The 18,248-nt window shown below is 40.9% G+C and overlaps 1 protein-coding gene across 9 annotated transcripts in view; it reads right to left on the minus strand.

Annotated features, from left to right (window-relative positions):
- Nucleotides 1-14,062: 14,062 nt before the first annotated feature.
- Lmpt (Limpet) overlaps nt 14,063-18,248 on the minus strand; it is a 29,708-nt gene continuing 25,522 nt past the window's right edge. For all 9 annotated transcript variants that reach the window (XM_011314153.1, XM_011314152.1, XM_011314148.1 and 6 more), the window contains 3 exons: nt 15,965-16,134; nt 15,664-15,850; nt 14,063-15,569 (listed from right to left, as the gene is read on the minus strand). In XM_011314153.1, the coding sequence (XP_011312455.1) occupies nt 15,406-15,569; nt 15,664-15,850; nt 15,965-16,134 (521 nt within the window). In that variant the 3' untranslated portion in view covers nt 14,063-15,405. The remainder of the gene's footprint in view (nt 15,570-15,663; nt 15,851-15,964; nt 16,135-18,248) is intronic.

Raw genomic sequence — 18,248 nt, forward strand, 5'->3', positions numbered from 1 at the left:
CTGATTTTTTTTGAGGGGGGAGCAGGCTTTCTCTCGGGGGGAGATGTTACCAAAGAAAATGCGAGAATGAAACTGCACAAAGACAATTTATTTATACGCCTCTGCGATGGGTGGCATGGTATCTCTTCCGTTTCAATGGTTACAGGGTGAAAGATTTTTCGGCAGAAGAATGTGAGGGAAAAAATTTATCCAGAACCATCAGGAATCTATCAGCACTGGGGCCTCGGCTCAATGGTGTTTTCCTCTGATGTATCTCTGCCTCGGGTGATTTCTTTTTTTTATACTGGCGCATTGAGAAAAGAAATGGGCACTTTTGGTTCTTCTCTCAGGGCTATTTTCTTTGGTGGTCCAATAATTTTTCCCACTTCACAAGAATTCAAATGATTCTCCAGTGAATTTAGTTAAATGGGGTTAACTTCTGAGAGAATTCTCTTTCTTCTCGTCGTCATAAAAAAATGTCAGGAGAGTTTGACGCTAGGATTACGTGAGAACCAAGGCGGGCGGAAGAAGAAACTCGTCGCGAGAATTTTTTCCTCTTTTTGTTTTTTTTTTCCGTACTTATTCCACTTGGATTACGTTTGTGTCCTCGGGGTGAGAAAAATTCGTCTCCTCTCGCCGCAGTATTCTCGAGTTATTTGTTCGGATGCCTCCGAGGTGCGTTTCATTAATTCTTCAAGCCAAAGTTTACCAGCTTTAACTTTTGTTTAAACAGCATTAAAAGTGATCAAACATGCATGGAGTGCGAAATGAGTGGTTGAGTATTCGCACTGATGCATCATTTTAAAAAAATATTCCATTATTTTGCGATAATGCACTCGATAATTTAAAGTGGTTGGGGAGGAGATTTCGATTGAGGAGGGCAGACGTCTAGTTGGCTGAGGAATCACGTCAAATTAGTCTTACTCAAACAGAAAGTTGATTCCTCTCTTTTCCATTGGAAGAGAATTAAATGGCGAATAGAACAAGATGAAGGTACCGCACGCAGTGAGAGCGAAGTAACTGACAGTCCAACGACTCTACTTACTTTTCGATAGTTTCCACCAGTCAACAGAGTATATAAGTGAGAAGGAGGAGGAGTTAAAAGTAAAATATAAGGTTGGATAGAACGAGTAGTTAGGAGTTCAAGTCAAACAAAAGGTACAAAGCTCAGGGCAAGAGTTTCCGGATGTTAGGAGAAAGGGGAAGCTTTTACCGGTGGGTGGGAGGCAGGGGGTGGTATGAGTTAAAAATAAGAAAATTTCCGTGAATTCGAGTTGACAAGGTGAAGGTGTACCAGGAGATTGGCTTTCTCACTGCCTACTCAAATATATTTCCACTTGCAACGAGTGAAATTTTCTGTTGTATTATTCTTGTATAGTTTATAACCACCGCCCGTCAGACTGTTATTTAAGGCTCTAACTTTGGAAACTCATCGCCCTCCAGCTTTCCAGGGGCTTTCATTTTACTCACACATAATTAACTGTGAATCCTTGTGAACTTTACTCGCGTCTGCTCGAGTCGAGGCAATTTTAGGCAATGTATTGTGGATGAATGGAATTCATGAGTGTTAGGGCAATTATCTGGAATTTCAAACGTTCTCCGGTATTAATGGAGATTCATAAAATCATTTAACCTGAATACACTATTTCTATTGAGTATGGATTAAAAAATAGGGTATGGTGGAAGGTGAAATAACAAATGCACATTAATGGAAGACAATGGAATAGGAAAATAAAGATATTGGAGTAATTAATTGGGCTAAAGTCTGTGTGAGATGGAGGAACCTTTGAAGCCCTTTTGAAAGCTCTCGGCTTGCAGTGTGTCCTTTGAATTTACGCTTTTGTGCGTTGTACATGCGCACCCACTCACTATATTAAAGGACCGATTCTATATATTCACTGTGGATACCGTACATAAATAGATGTGGAGAACCTGGAGATTGCATAGAGCCACTCGAAGGTGCTTGTGTACACCGATGGAGATTGGTGGGATTTGTATATCCCAATACTCACGTACTGACCTGTTTTCACGTGTCTTCTGTACCAATCAGCGATGAGCCTTTCACGCGGCTGAATTAATTATTTGAATTATTGTATCAACGGATATGTGCATAGAGCATGTGAGAGACGGAATGAATGTTCCTGCATAGTTGGGAGATATGCCATGACTGGAGGGAGAACCTCAGCCATGCATACCACATCCTCCTGCCTTCATCCGTCAAATTCTACTTCAGCGGATGTCGTCAACTGTCAAATTTATGAGTTACCAATTATCATTGCCCAAAATTTCATTAAATAATCAATGGTGAATGGAAATCCGAGTGGAATTACCGGGTGAATTAGTAATCCGCGACGTGGGGGTTAATGAAAAAAAAAAAAAAATGGTTTGTTGAACCGTTGGAAAATTGGGGCTCCATCAGTGATGAAAACAGAGTTGTCTGCAATTAGGCGAATGCTCTACTAGGAAAAAGCTGAATAGATAGAGGGGTAGAAGTTGGCTGGAGTGTACTTGGTGGTATAAATCACTAGAGGATGATGAGTTTTGTGGTACAAAGAGAGGGTTGAACATCCCCATTGGGAGTGAGCGTCCAAGCGCGACTCTGTGGTGAGTTACCACTTGGATTAATATCCCAATCTTCCGTTTGCTATTCCCCTCGCTCTCTTTTCATCCGATTCTCATCCTATCGGGTTATTCCACCCTTTCCCTCTCATCCCTCGCACTATTTGCGTGTATAGCTATTTTAAAATGAGTACAATGGAGTCTGTGGTGTGTGCCATGGCCCTCTAACATTAGCCCCAACGGTATTGGCATGGTGCCTTGGATTTATCAAAGTGCACATGTTATTTCAAAAGATCCTATACTTCCGGTCTAGAAGTCACTTCCAAGTCTTTATTCTCTCTCTATTCATTTCGCCCGTATGCTACACGCTGGGCCATTATTGATTCACCTACGTGCATGCTATTATTGAAATAGATTCTCATGCATGTCACTGGACGTTCATATTTTATTGACAAATCTCGTTGTATCGTACGGTAGATACGTCCGAGTTGTATCAACCGTTGGAATTATTAAAGAATAAAAATTCAAGCATTCACTCTGCAAATAGAACTGGGACCTAATTATCATATTTGGTCTGCAAATTGAGCAATACTATTTGCAGAGTGGCTTTCAATGAACAAGACAGGGATTTCCTGATCGTTTCACTGTGGACTATTTGAAGTGTGTCACTGTGCTTGAAATTTATCCCACCGTTATCAATATTGTGTAGTTGAATTCGGCGATGCAAACGAGGGCAATTATCCCATATGTTCGGATACATGTTGCTACAAAGCGATAAGCTCCTGTCTATACAAGGATATCGATGATGAGTGCCGTCCAGGGACATCAAAGCGAAATTCAGTCGATAACGTTTACTCGCACTCGAGAATAAATGAAATTATCGTGGGGTATGTTTGGTGGAAAAATAGAGGCTGATCTGGACAGTCCAATTGTGGAATGCCAGTAAATAATCAAGTACTTAAATGTTTTTAGAGATTTCTTATGTTTCCATCGCAGTGAAATCTATTATCGTATTTCGCCAATTGATAGCTCATTCCACACGAAAAATTTGCTATTGCACTCTAGTCTTCACTTGATGAATAATCATCATCATCCTCATTAGAAACAAGGTTGTCTCGAACTAGGAAAGTTATTCGAATTTATATCACTGCTGAGAAATTTAATATAACGAGACTTGAATTGGAATGGCGGAATAAAAGAGAGGCGATCTCCACCGGTGATTCTTAATTATTGAACTTTTCTTATTACTACATTTCTTGTTGAACTTGGATAGTGAATTCCTCCATTGGCATTTCTCAAATCACGTGAATTCTTCTGGAGGCTTTGGCATTTATTCTATCTCATGGATAAAAAGTACAACTGGATTTTCAATTAAATGCAAATGAGAAATTCGTTTGAATGAAGAATTCCAAGTAGTTGTTGGTAGGGACGAAGCGGTGGAAATGTAAAATGGACCAATCACACGGCATTTACATGTCTACAGTGTTGATGTGACGCAAGATCAGTAAATAATACCTAGTGCAATAGACGCTGATGTTTCAACACCAGAGCGACGACAACAACCAACGGTATGCGGGGTAATTAGTGATGGTAGGGGAATTGGGAGTAGTTTATTAGCGCCAAAAGCGTAGTGCGAGTAAATATTCAGGGAGACGAGAATGGAAACCTCGAGTGTCGCTAGAAGGAAAATGGGTAACTCACTTCCGACAACGATAAGTCTTCTCTCACGACGCTGGCTCTGAATTTGCAAATCTAAATATATGTATATTGCCAGGACTATTATATCTCCGTGTAAACGATTTAAAACTTCTGAGGCACCCAAATTGCTGCATTTTATGGTGTTATTTAGCCTTTAGTGTACGTCAGGGGGCGATTAAGTTTTCCAAGTAAGATAAGTCCGTCGTCTATTAACATACACTTGAAACACGGGGGAATTTATCTTCACACTCATAGCTTCGCCATTTCAATTTTCCAAATCTCCGGTTTAATAATTTTCTTCTTCTTTTTTTTTCCAAAATCCCGGGGATGTGTTAGGTTCTTTGAAATGAAGGTTTCGCTGAATGGAAACCTGAACAGCCGTGAGGGCTCTCTTTATTGTTGCACTCGAGTTGTCTATCTGGTACTCGCAAGGCAAATGAATTTAACATGAATCCGCCCCAGTGGTGTCGAGGGCCACTCAGACAATCTCACTGGAGAGATGGACGATGAGCTAATGTGAGACAAAAAAGCGTTTTCCAGTTGAGAATCCACTTCAGAGTGTACCTTCCTACATATCCATATCGTTCCACTACCCGGACAAAATACAACGACCTGCCATTTCAAATACATGTGTACAGGGGAGGTAAAAATGTTTTAGCAGTTGCTGACGGCTGTCGAAGCGAATGGTTGCGGAAGCCTCGGGGCTCGTTCAGTTTTTCGAATGAAGCCGTACAATGGGGATTTGATAAAAGGATTTTCGAGTTTGCTGGTAGTTCTTAGTTTGCCCAGGGCATCGATGTGGCCACACGTATGGGCTTTTTCCTTTGTCCTCTAGTATGTACGGGTGTCACTGGAATTTTCCACATTGTCGATAAAATTTTTCCTAATTTAAAATTGAACATTAACCACTGAATTGCCAACAAAAATTTTTATCACCCCATCAGCTGCACCTGCACCCACAAAATTGATTTATTCGAATTAAATAATAAAATATTTTTTTACATCCATATAGATATCCGGAATGAATAAACTCGTTCAGTCATTGCCATAAAAATAATTCAATTGTATCATCACAGGCATTAACTTGATTCAAATAAATCCTTTTATTTGTGTGCACTCGCCAGTTAGTAAAAATCGTTAGGGGTGATTTCAAAATTAATTGCATTCTGCCACTGATAAAATTCTGGTCGTAGTGGTATTATCGGTACAATTAACTGCTGGAAATGCTCAGTGATATCGCGGTCTGAGGGGGTGGTGGGAGTGGAGGGTAGAAAAAAAAAAATCTTTTGAGTCCGTGATACGGTTGGTTGGATGGACAATCGAGCGGAAGGCAATATCGACCTGGTATAGCTCTCGAAAAGCAACCAGCCAAGAAGTTGATCGATGCCCCGATATCCGTGAGACTTCTCTTTTCGTACAGTTGAATTGTATATGGGCACAATTCACCTCCCTTTTCAAAAGCCATAGCTCTCTTATTTTTTACATCTGTGCGCACACATATTCGCCGGTGAATTTGAAACAGTGCGGTTGCCCGCAGCCAATCGGACTGTACTAATCTGAAAAGAGGGTTTTAGGGGTAGTTGGTTCGATATTTAGAGTTATTGCGGGTCTCGATTCGAAAAGTTGGTGTGCACTACCTCTCGTGTCGCAATCGTTGTAACACCACGGTTTATTACCCCCCCAGTGCCATTAACCTGGGGCTCTCCTTCGTGCCATGGAAATTCATCGATGCCACGAGGCTTGATTCGCACATTCAGAGCACAGCCCGCCACTTTTTCCACTCTCTCTCTCTAATCTCTTTCTCTCTTCTAATTTTCAGATAGGGCATTTGGATACGCGAGGTCTCTACCACTCCATTTTTTACGGCTATCCCTTGTCTCATGTGTAATCAACAGCGGAATATTTGTCACGCCAGGAGTCATAGAGCAATCACCGGAGGATAAATGTGGAGAATATGAGACGCGTTTTGTGAATAGACAGCCGCCATAGATCAATAAATCTTCTTGTCCCTGGAGATATGGAGAGTTCATGGGTCATCGGTCGGTGAGTTTTCGTTGTCTTTGAATTGATAAATCTGATAGGAAAGAAAATGTATATCGAGAGTTCAAAGTGAGTGATGATAAAATCTCGGTGAATCGGAAAATTACGTGTGCATGATTCACGCGATTTTCTAGTCCGACGCAAACAACGTCGACAGTTTATCCCTCCATCTCTCTGATTGTCATATATTTTTTTATACATGGAGACATGGAATGTGATAGTCTGTCGATGGAATGGTGGGACAATTGGTAGGAGTCTGTGCATATTCAAGTATGAAATGTACAGAGAGCGTTACAAAGATATCGCTTAGTCGAGCCAAGGGTTCACTCACATGTCATTGTAGTGTCGGTGTTGCACATACAGAGTGTAGTCATGCATAATAGGAAATGTCTCGAGAATTGAGGGGTAGATGAAGGCAGGCGAGAAGTGGGTGACTAGAGTCAGTGGAGCTTTAACGTAAAAGTTTTGGCCCCGAGGAGGAGGCGATGCTCCTATACCGAACGGCAGAATGGAAACTTGGCGAATCAGCCCAGTTCCGTGAACCGAATCGTAATTATTTTGATAACGAGGGGGTTCTGTGCTCCAGCTAATTGTAAGACGCCCATGGGAGACGCCGAAAGGATAAACTTTCTCGTTGTGCGCTATTTGTTCGCTCTCGACGGAAATTTTATCAATCACGAAGAACTGTTTATCCCGGCGAGTGCTTCCCTGGGATGGTTTCATCTCATTAGAAAAACAGTCGGAATTTCCCGGATATACCGTAAATTTTTCCATTCGAACAATCGATCAATCGAAATCAAGGGATTATCATTTATCGCTGAAATAGGGAAATACAAGAAATGACAAATTTAATTACATTTCCGGGTAAAATCGAATTTAATGACTCCAGCAGTGTAACCGACATTGCATGGAGTGGCGATATAAAGGATGATGATGAGTATCGAAAAGGGGCTGGTGTGCATGGGAAGATGAGCCTACCGCACTAGGGAGATAACACCAGTCCCGTTAATATTCCCGGACGAGATATAATCGCTTTTGGGAAACTACGTTCGATATGACTTCACCTTATTCGTGACCGTGTTACACGATAGCTTCCACGGAATAACCGTCGGAATAACGTCGACTCTCACGCATACATCGGTTTGAGTTCATACTTAAACTGCGAAACTGCCACTCGTCACGAATTCCGAAGGAAAGAAATTACATATTTGTTTCACGTGCTTTTTTTTTCTTTTCTCCACCGCTCGCGTTTTTATTTCTCTCACTCGGTTCTCTCTAAACTTCAACCGAATCAATACTTTATTTCATATTTCGTCGATATGAAGTACGTCGACGAGTGCGAGTGAATGATAACCCAGAGGATTTGAAATACGAGAGTACGTGGACATTCGCGCGATTAGATCATTAGCGTGGAACGATCCAACAACGATTTACAGCTTTGCTCGTGTTTCCGATCAACGATTCGTCACCATTGACTCGTGAAATGTCGCACAAATCCGACAGATCGTTGACGCCCCGTCATGGTTATCCAATCGTCAGTTAATAATCTGAGAAACATGTTATAAAGGTCATTGTTGGTAATGTCAGGTCAATATGAAGCGAGTAAACTTGTTGAATACCTGAAGAGAACCTTCGCCCGTGGATATGATGAATGAGATTTAGTCAAATGAAAGTTAGTGATTTTTTTAAAATGCATAAATCAAGCGACTTGGAATAAATTGGCTGGATTGAGGAAATTTAGGGGGATCGGGATGTTGCAGGAGAAAAAATAAAACTGATAAACTTTGCATGAGGGGAACAGCTATGAGGCTAAACCGTGGGGTGAGGCACGACAGCCGAGAGGAATGGTAGATGGAAAAATGTAAACGGTTAAAGGGAGAGGAGAGTCTGATTAACAGAGTGAAATATTCAAACTGGCCACCTGAAGCTTACACCGTTTTTCCTCAACGGAGGTAAAAAATTCGGCTGAAAATTATCAAGGGAGACGAAGGATAATAGCACTACAACAGGGGGAGGGATTCTCTTATTATAAAAAAATGCCCGAGTCCTCTGGAATTTGTAGTCTGTACATTTTGATGCAGAGGCAAATCACAAAAGAGTATCGACAGCCCATTGAACAGAAATGATGGGTAAAAATGAAAAAGAGAACTTCCGGTCGTTCTTTCGTCTCCAACAAGTGCCTCAAGCCCTATTTTTCCAGAATCTCCTCTCGTTATCAGAGTGCCAGACGCTTGTTGAGCTCCTCCACTGTCGTCTTACTCTCGATTCTCCCTGAATTTCTATACATCCAGATATTTTTATAAGAGCATTGGAGAATTCTCTTCAGAACGCGGGCAAAAAAAAAGAAAAAACAACTTGAAACATTAAACCGCAGGCAGAATAAATTTTCTCTCATTTGTATACTTAGACCCCGGCTATTTATACGAAACCAAATCCGAGTAATTATTCAACAGCATGAAAAACTATATCCGCATTTGGAATTGTTTCCTATTCTTTTTAGCAATGTCAACCTCAACCCCCGCCTACTGCTTTCATTTCCTTTTTTTTCTTTTTTCTCCCTTTTTTATTTTGTTCTTCCGTAAGACAAATTGGCGGAGGGGTCATTACGATCGTTGAAAGAAGTATGAAGCTAGGGAGAAAAAAAAAAAAGTGGGTGGAATGTTGAACCTCCATTAGCCGAGAGAAAAGGACCTTCGGGAAATAATTCACGACGAAATAGCGTCATTAAATGTGCTCGATTGTTTGTAACGCCTCGAATAAACTTCACCAGTTATATTACTGATATGAAGATGAGGCTGCTCTCCATTTATTCGTAATCATCGCTGATAATCAAGAATTTATTTGGTATTTAACGTGGCAAAAAATAATTCATCATTACACCGTAACGAAACAGATCTCATTACTTGGAAAATAACGACTGAGGGAACAGTACACGCCGTAAAATCCGTTAACCTCTTGATTATGTTTTCTATTTAGAGAAGATCTGTATCTATAATTGCAAAGCTGGTTATTTGCCGTAACATTTCTTTGCCCGTGGAAAATAGCTTTTTGACACTTAATTATTGCAATTCCAATGGCGAATTCGGAGTGCTTTCGTATTTCGCCGGTCTCGAAATTTCTTCCACCGTGAAATTGCATCAATAGCTGAAAATTTATGAACATCCCAGGTATATCATACGAATGGCACAGTAAATCCCAAAATCTCTGGAGATAAGTCACATCGGTATTGAAATCCCAGAAACCGGTGGTGTACTGTATCGTAGGCAGAAACCACGACGAGATGTGACAAATTACCCAACCTTTCCATCTCAAGAGCTATGAGAGGAGCTCAGGATATTCATGGAACTTGAACTCGAAGAATTTCGCAATGCATCCATCATACTCCAACCGCGAACGACAATATCTCTATATACTCTGGAGGTTTTCTTCACAACAAAATGCTGTACATTCTCCTTGTCGCAGACGTTGCGATTTTTTTTTTCATCTCTCTCTCTCTCTCTCGACGGAAAAAGTTCACAGAAACCACCTAGAGTCCCACCCACTTCGTATGATCGACGCCCCGAACGAATTGGACCGGTGGATTTATCCCCCGTACATAGAAAACTTCATACTCCACATGAATAAATTCCCATTCCATCCTCGGAATTTCAACGCCAAAGTTGGAAAATGGTTTACTGAAGTTTTCTTCGAGGCCCTGTGGCTTTATTTTTTTCATTTTATTCCGGTTAAAGTCGAGGCATCGGCGTGGAATCTAAACGCAGCATTTCGTTTTCTAATAAAGAAAATCAACAAAGTTATGTGCACGTGTGGCCTCAGCCAGGGAACAATACAGCGGATTGTATGCATTATGTGGGCATCGTGTGCACAATCGAACGATTTTCAAAGCCAGCTACGAGCTTATGCCACTGCATTGGTAAACCCCAAAGCCCCTGCTGTCGTGGTATCCAAAATTCGTGAAAATCCGCTGTTGCTCTGGAAACTATCAGAATTCACTAATTCAAATATTTTGATGGTGAGCATCACTTATAATCATGATCACGATTAATGAATTCGTTTATCCTGAGTCACGGTTATGCCATAATGCAATTCATTCGAGTTGATGGGATCCATTGACCACTGAATAGTCAGTGATGTAGTTCAGCTGGTATCCCTTGGTCATACTGTCTCTGGACAAAATTCATGGTTTCTACCCTCAATGAGGTATACTATTATCAATAGATAGCGAAGGGGCAATATCAATGGCTCTGGTTATACAATGCAATACCATATTTTCATGTGGTTAACTAAGTATTCGCCACACGACGGTACACCGAGCGTAGACAGTGAACCAGCTTGGATAATCCGGGGGTTATTGATCCACTCGAAAATACATGAATTACCAATACCTCCAGTGGCACTGGTAAACACCCGACGATATCGTAATTCATAATCCATCACGGTTGAAATAAAATTTGTAACCATCCAAATATCGTTAAATTCCCCAAGGATTTGAAGATTATTATCCAGAGGGAAGAAACCAGCTGCTATTAACTTGCCCGAAAGCACCAACTCATCCACCGGATTCGAGGGCCGTTTTTTTTCGTCGTCAGTTAGACTACAGATTAAAAGTATCCGTATGAAAGGGCGGGAGAGACTATTCATAGGACTACAGGACCTGGCTGAGTGCCAGTGTGCGGCAATATTGTGGCAGGATGGTAACGCTTTCTGGACGAACTCTAATGGTGGGTTTGCAAGGTGAGAGAAAGAGGATGCCAGTGGTGAGTCCACTGTTACGATGGCATTACCATGTCGTAATGCACAAGTACATCGTACACCGTAACCTATTCCACAATTAAGATTCGTTGCTGCTGACTCGACGAATAACTACCCCATCTCCACCCAATGATATGCTAACTGCAGACTGGACTGTCTTACTTACCAACCATTCCACAAACTATTCTGCACCACTGATTTATGGGTGTAACGTACAAATCTTGGAGGAATTAACTGTTTTGCACTGCTGTCGCGCATCTTGCATTGCCATTTTCACCGAGGTATTTTCCAATGTAGAACAGTAGACACTGTCATTTCCTCCCCAGTGTATCGACATTTGTCGATGGGAAAATTGTGTCGCGGTTTATGTCTTCTCTTCTGTGCGCTTGAAATAGCGAGAAACTTGGCCGTGACGATATCCCTCAGAGTTTGAAGCAACTCAAATGCAACTTGTTTTAGAGAGACGCGTCCTGTCTTCGCAGTCAAAACCTCGTTTGTTTGCGAGTAACAAAGCCATTGGAGATGAGAATACCAGCTGAGGTAGCATCATGGCGATTTGTATTGTATCAGATGCGGAATTAACAGACATCGGGGAATTGTTTGAGACACCAATGGTTGTGGATTTGTTCAGTATATAATGCGTTGGGATATTGAATTGATGATGCAGACTGTGATTTTCAATGGATGAGACAACTTATCTGACGTTCAGGTAGATGACCGATGCCCTATTCAAATTCTCATGTTTGCACTGGAGTTGTGTACGCCTCGGAGTAGCTCTTCCGGGATAGAAAATGATGGAGGATGATAGAGGATGATAGAGAATGGCAGAAGAACTGGGTGAACGTGAAAGAATTGTCCAATAGTATTTTGGTTGCATGGTAATGTAAGCCGGCTTTGACGTGACTCTGTTAAAACGACGGGTGCTCTTATTCGGACGACGTTTTTCAACCGAAAAAGAGGTAACAGGAGTTAGATGTACCTGGGGCCAAGGGCTCGAGGGGATGGTGCACCATTCAACATAGATATACTGGACAGATACATTGAATAAGCTGGGGGGGTGGAAAATCGATAGGCCGAATCGGATGGCGAGTGCACTTTTACGACATCGTCAAAGAAATGTCCAAAGGCTTTACCTCCATGCCAGCGTGACAAGACTTTTCTCGTTGTATTAGGACTTAGTGAAGGATCAGTGTCTCTGAGACACCCGCTCTCGCATTTTCCACTGAACATCGACTTTGGGTTAGAGAGCCTCTTCGGATGGACGATTTTCTCCAGCAGATTTAACGTACATCAACAAAATCGTGATTGAAAAGTGAAAAAAAAAGAGGAGTCCACTGGGGAGAGTTAACTTTTGGCTTTGAAATTTAAAACCCGATCGGATAGCCCGTAGGGAGGTGGAATGCACGGCTAAAAGTTGCAATAAGGTTGAGTCAACGGCATGCAGCCGTTTAAAACGCTCCAATGGATAGCCTCTCGATTATTTAAAGAGACGCTCTCGAGATTCCGGCACACGACTCCGATGGCAACTCCTGGAGATGCTCCGGGGTTGTGGCACACGCGAGGTTTGCGGAAGAGTCAGGACGACGACCAATTTCCAATATCGATTTCACTTGACTTGGAGGGGTGACGGATTCCAGATTTTTCATCTGTTAAAAAATAGATAAAAATCGAGGATCGATGGGGGCTTGGATCATTGCGTCTTGGATTCCACCGGGAATTACCTCCGTGTGAATTCAAGAATCCCAGGCCCCGACCCGACGATCCCCTCCTTCACAAAAATCCATCAGCATTTGCATTCATATTTTAATTGAATTCTTTAAACTCACAGGGGAGACATGAAATATCATCGAGTTTCATTAGACCCGGAATGTGACGTACACGTTAAAAATCCTGAGGGGTTCGGGGGTAAAGGGATATTGGCATTCCAAAAAATTCTCACGTTTTAACCATATCCCTCTATCCCCTCATTCTCTTTTACTCCATTATTTTTTTCTCTCTTCCTCACTGCTACCAACGGGTAATCCGCTAAAAGTCCAACGGATGCGTGAGTTGGATCAACGATTGACAAGCATTGAGATTACCAAAGGGTAGAAAAAAGTCTGGGACTTAATGGGATTTCAGGCTCACTGATCCTTCGGGCTCTTACGTTGTTAATGGTGATGGACTTTAACCAGGATACGCTTCAGTGTCTTTGCACTGTTGTGCCAAACTTTATTCCATTTATCCCGGTAACCGCTCTTGTTTATTGCGAATTGTCACCTCTCGGTGAATTAACATCTCCAAATGCTCGTTGCAACAATGAATATCGATTGTTCTCACAGCCGCGCTCATTAATTTATGCCTGTTGATTGCACCTTTACGCGGTTTCGTACAATCAGTTCAAATAACACATTCATCGGTTTGTTTTTTTCATTCCCCCGGTCTCATCGAGTAATGACTATTTATTCAGGAATTTTTTTAATGAAAAATATTGACATATCGTCTTGTTTCTCATACACGACGAAAAAAATACTGTAAATTTGAGAAAAATCATGGAAATTATTCTTCAGCCGAGGGCTACGTCACTAGCCACTCATTGCAATGGTAAATGACAATTAGCACTTACCTTTCCTGCAGGATAATCGCCAGATCCATCAGAATTCATTAACACCCCCTGAAAATCCGATTGTTCGATATCACAGACGACACAAAACGCTAATTGACAAAATATCCATACGATTGTTTATTAATCTTAATATCCACATGTTTTACTTTCACTGTTACGATAATATCTTCTCTCTTTAAATCTTTCGGGGATAAAACACAACAAACATACGGTGCTTTCTTTAATATTAGCATCGAACAGCTGATCGGGGGGTTGATGCAGTTCTTGTGGAGGAAATATTTCATGGCGACATCTGGCGTGGGGTAGTTCACTCTGAATTATCGATACAGAGGGAATTTTCCCAGGGAATGCCATTACTTCGGGCAATTGAGGCGTAATAATGAGATAGAATTAAATCCCTCAATGATTTCAGGGAGTTAGAATACAAACGACGGGGTAGAACAGATTTTATTAACTCTGCGTTAAATATTTATATTAATTCACCTGTATTACAAATTCAGATAACATTTCGTACTAACAATATTATTCAAAACGTTAGTTTGCTCGGGGTTCGGTGTTTGTATAATTATTTGAATAAGGCCACAAATTTCATTGGTACTATAAAGAGGAAAAGGAATTGTGGGGGGAGGAATGAGGAGGGGATGGAGAAACGAGTGATCACTCGTGCGTAAATCCATATTTATTGTTTCAATGATATAATTGAATTCCGTGTCTGTGTGTAGTGCATTGAAGCGGGTAAATCCCCTATTTTTCTCATATTTTCATATCATTCCTCTTTCGGAATTCGACTCATTTTCCTCTGGGATTTTACCGTGAATTATTCCAATGCTATTGGTGATCACATTCGAAGAAAAAAAAAACAAACTGAAAAACAATGAGCAAAATCATAATAAATAAATTCCCGTGGCTGCATTTAAACATGATTGAGAGATTTTAAAAAAAGTATATGATGGTGCATTGTTCACGCAATTATTTTTATTTTCTCTCTTTCAAACGAGATAAAGCATGCACGCCGCGAATTTCATGGAAAACACACGTCGATGAGTGAATGAGTCAATCAAGTAGAAATATAACGAGATTATTTCGTCTCTTGTTGCGTATAAAATCTCAGTATTTTTTGCCGTCGGCAAAAAAAAAACAAAACTTGATTTAACTCGTACTGATCGAATCACCTGACGATCTTCGATTACAAAAAAAGCAGAAAAAACAAAGAAAACGAGATAAAAATAGGAGAGAATAAGGGAAAAAAATATGAGGAAATTTTAAATTAACAACATCACACTAATCTCATCAACATCTCACTCTCATCGACATTTTGATATATATATTTTGTCTATATATACTTTTTAAGGCATCTGCGGGTGATTTTAGCTCCCATATTATCTTTTAATGAGAATTATTATGACTGCTCATTTATCGCACGTTGAATAGTCAATACAACAGCCATCTACCGCAGCTCTATCCGAGACAATGCTCGTGACACTCTCCGATAGAGCTGCAGCCGAGGCATTAACATTACACATCTAACACGTCATAGGGAAAAGTCGAAATTACAAATGACTATTACAATAGTAAATGACTAATATCGCTACGATTGGAGGAGCAACTGCTCCCCTCTTTCCTTTATTTTCCTGTCAATTCACTAGGAAGATGAGTGAGGAATAGTTAATCAAACAAATATCAATCGTAGCGAGATTATGAAATAATATTTAAAAGCTTTTTGACTCTTTAATGTTGGGGGAGGGCAATTTGTTCTTTCGTTTTTCATTGAATCATTCGGTCGTGAGCTTTGCCTTGGCGCACTCTGGGCAGATAATGTCTTCGGCATCGGTTATAAAACCACGTCCAACCAATGATGTTTTGCATCCAGCGCAGATAAAGCAATCATTGTGCCAGTGTCTGTCCTCGAATGAGATGAAACGAGTGCCACCGATACCTGTCGTTACAAATAATTTGTTAGGGATATTTCACCATGATTTTCCATCAATTCCATCAGGTTACTTTGGTGTAGGGAATTATTTTAAACAAACCAGTAATTGGTTTTGCGCAGGAGGTACACCTCTTGGCAAATAGCTCGCCAAAGCACTCGGCACAGTAGGGCTTATCGTCGCGCGAAGTGAATCGCTGTCCAGCAAGAGAATTGTTGCAGTGGGTGCAAGTAAAGCAATCTCTATGCCACGGCTCGTTTTTGTATGTAACACCACCGCTGGTTATAATCTGGGGATGAGAATCAATATTTAGATCTTGATGTAACACCAATTTACACGAGTAATTAATTTTATCAATTAGGAGCAGTAGGGATGGAGGGAAGGAGAGAATTTTTTTTTTTACCTTGTTACACTTGACACAACGGGTGGCAAACTTATCCTCATAGCAGCCAGCGCAGTAAATCTCCTGCTCACGTGGGATGAAGCTCTTTAATCCGATGGGGTTCTTGCATACGACGCAGCAGAAGCACTTTTCATGCCACTGCCTGGTCTTGTACTCCATTTTCTTCGTACCTGTAACAGCCCAATAACATCGTATCAGCGTGATGACGGGGATTTTTTTTTTTGTTATTTCCTTCACGCGTACAAGCCCTCCAGTTACGCTTCTTTACCCTCAAATCATGATATAAGCTCAGCATAAGCTTTAAAATGGCCTCTCAACTCTCTGGGTACTTGATTTTATGTGGAAATTCCCACATGGAAAGTTTTTCACACTCCTCTTGATGACCTGATGAATGCATAATTCTAATCATCGATTTCTCCAGCCCATTGTGTTTTTATCTCGCGCTGAAAGCCACTCAATGTATCTATCAACTGGTTATGGTAATCGTGTACGTCATATTGTGCGTATGTGGGCGATGTTTTTTTTTTCTCAGTCACCGATGGAGATCATCGGCCATTTTTGGGCTCTCTCTGTAGAATTGTGGAGGAAAAACTTTCGTATTTTTATCGTTATTTCTATTCTCTGCAAATGCTCGAGATGATTATCGATTTCACATCATTTCTCTCATTATGATTTGGATCTGATTGATAAAGATTATTGATACCCGCGTATTTCCATAATAATAAACCGACGGTTCTTCATTACATCATTTGGCTAATAAATTTCAAGAGCCACCAAATGAGTCAGAAACTCGTAATTCAGCATTTCCTAGATTTTTTTTTTTCGTAGGCGTTGAAGCGCGTCTTTGAGTGCTCCTTAGCCTTCATTATTTTTTACGCCTCGGATGAGATATGAATTATTATCAACGGGTATTCCAATACCAACGATGATCTAACGCTTGAATTTTCCGGCTGTTAATTGTCGCCAAATCAATCAACGGAGCGAATTAAAATCGTATCGGAAGCTAGGATCGGTGAATTTTTAATGATTTTTTATCAAAACGTGAGTCAGAAAATCGTGATGTCACTGTCCAATCGATATATCAGTTATATCCGTATATGTATAAACTTGGATGGGACCTCAAGGCCCTCTTTCGCAACCCTATGCCCCCCGAATGTTCTCTCGATGAATTTCATTTCGATCGGTTCGCGGAATTAATCGAACAATCGATACAATTGGACTATTCCACTCACGACAAATAGATCAGCGACGATTCACGTCAATCGTTCCATATAATTCTAGAATTTGATCGATAAATCATCAAGATTATTTATTCACGGGCCAGAAAGATCTCGAATTTATTCCCAATAATATAATAGCCTCCGGCGATGGAGAGTCCGTAACGCGTCAGATTTATAAATACATGATGAAAAAAAAATCGTCTTGACCTCTCCCAAACTCGATTGAAAGCCCTACAATATTACTGTCCACCTTGTGGATCAATTAGAATGAAATTCAATAGGCAAACTGATAGTTAAAGGTCAGCTGTACTCCACCCATGGAGTCAAGGCTAATTTATCCATCAGGATTGAGACGTGTGAGGATAAGTGAGTAAACCAAGATTCTCTTTGATAAACATGTTATTAACTGAGTTGATAATATTCATCATAACACACATTACGGAGTCTTTGAACATGGCATATACGGCAAAGCACCCGAGCCAAGTACTCCCGATAAGGTCATGTCTCTATGATCAACTCCAAACCGACCGGTTTTTCGTGACGTATTATGAGCGCACTACCTCGGCCCACATATCCCTTGCCTCGGAAATATGTTTACGTGAAAAAATATTCTCAATCGTGTAACCACTTTTCATTCAATTACACCGCCAATTCAAAATTATATTTGAATTATTCCAACTATTTCAAATATTTCAACTATTTCAACTATTTCTACTCAATGATTTCGTGTCAATGCACAAGGAAAAATCGATTTTCGAATAGATTTGACTCAGGTATTGACACCGTGATTTGAGGTGTGAGTGGCCCTCATCCTGAGGAGAATTCCATCGGAAGAAATAACAGTTAAATCACCTGGAAGTGCCTTTTTGCAATCCCCCATTCTGCACTCCCTCCCCAAATAGCATCGAAACTTGGAATCACCCTCGAGTGGTACCATGCTGAATACCGCGACATCCTCATCCTTTTCCTTGGCCCTTTTGATCCTCTCCTCGCCGACAGTTTTCGTCGTCAATCGCAAATTGCTCGACAAACGCTCCCTCAAAGCTTCCGTTGCCATTTTTTTA

This window comes from Fopius arisanus, unplaced genomic scaffold (genome assembly GCF_000806365.1).
Source record: "Fopius arisanus strain USDA-PBARC FA_bdor unplaced genomic scaffold, ASM80636v1 scaffold00148, whole genome shotgun sequence".
Taxonomy (NCBI): domain Eukaryota; kingdom Metazoa; phylum Arthropoda; class Insecta; order Hymenoptera; family Braconidae; genus Fopius; species Fopius arisanus.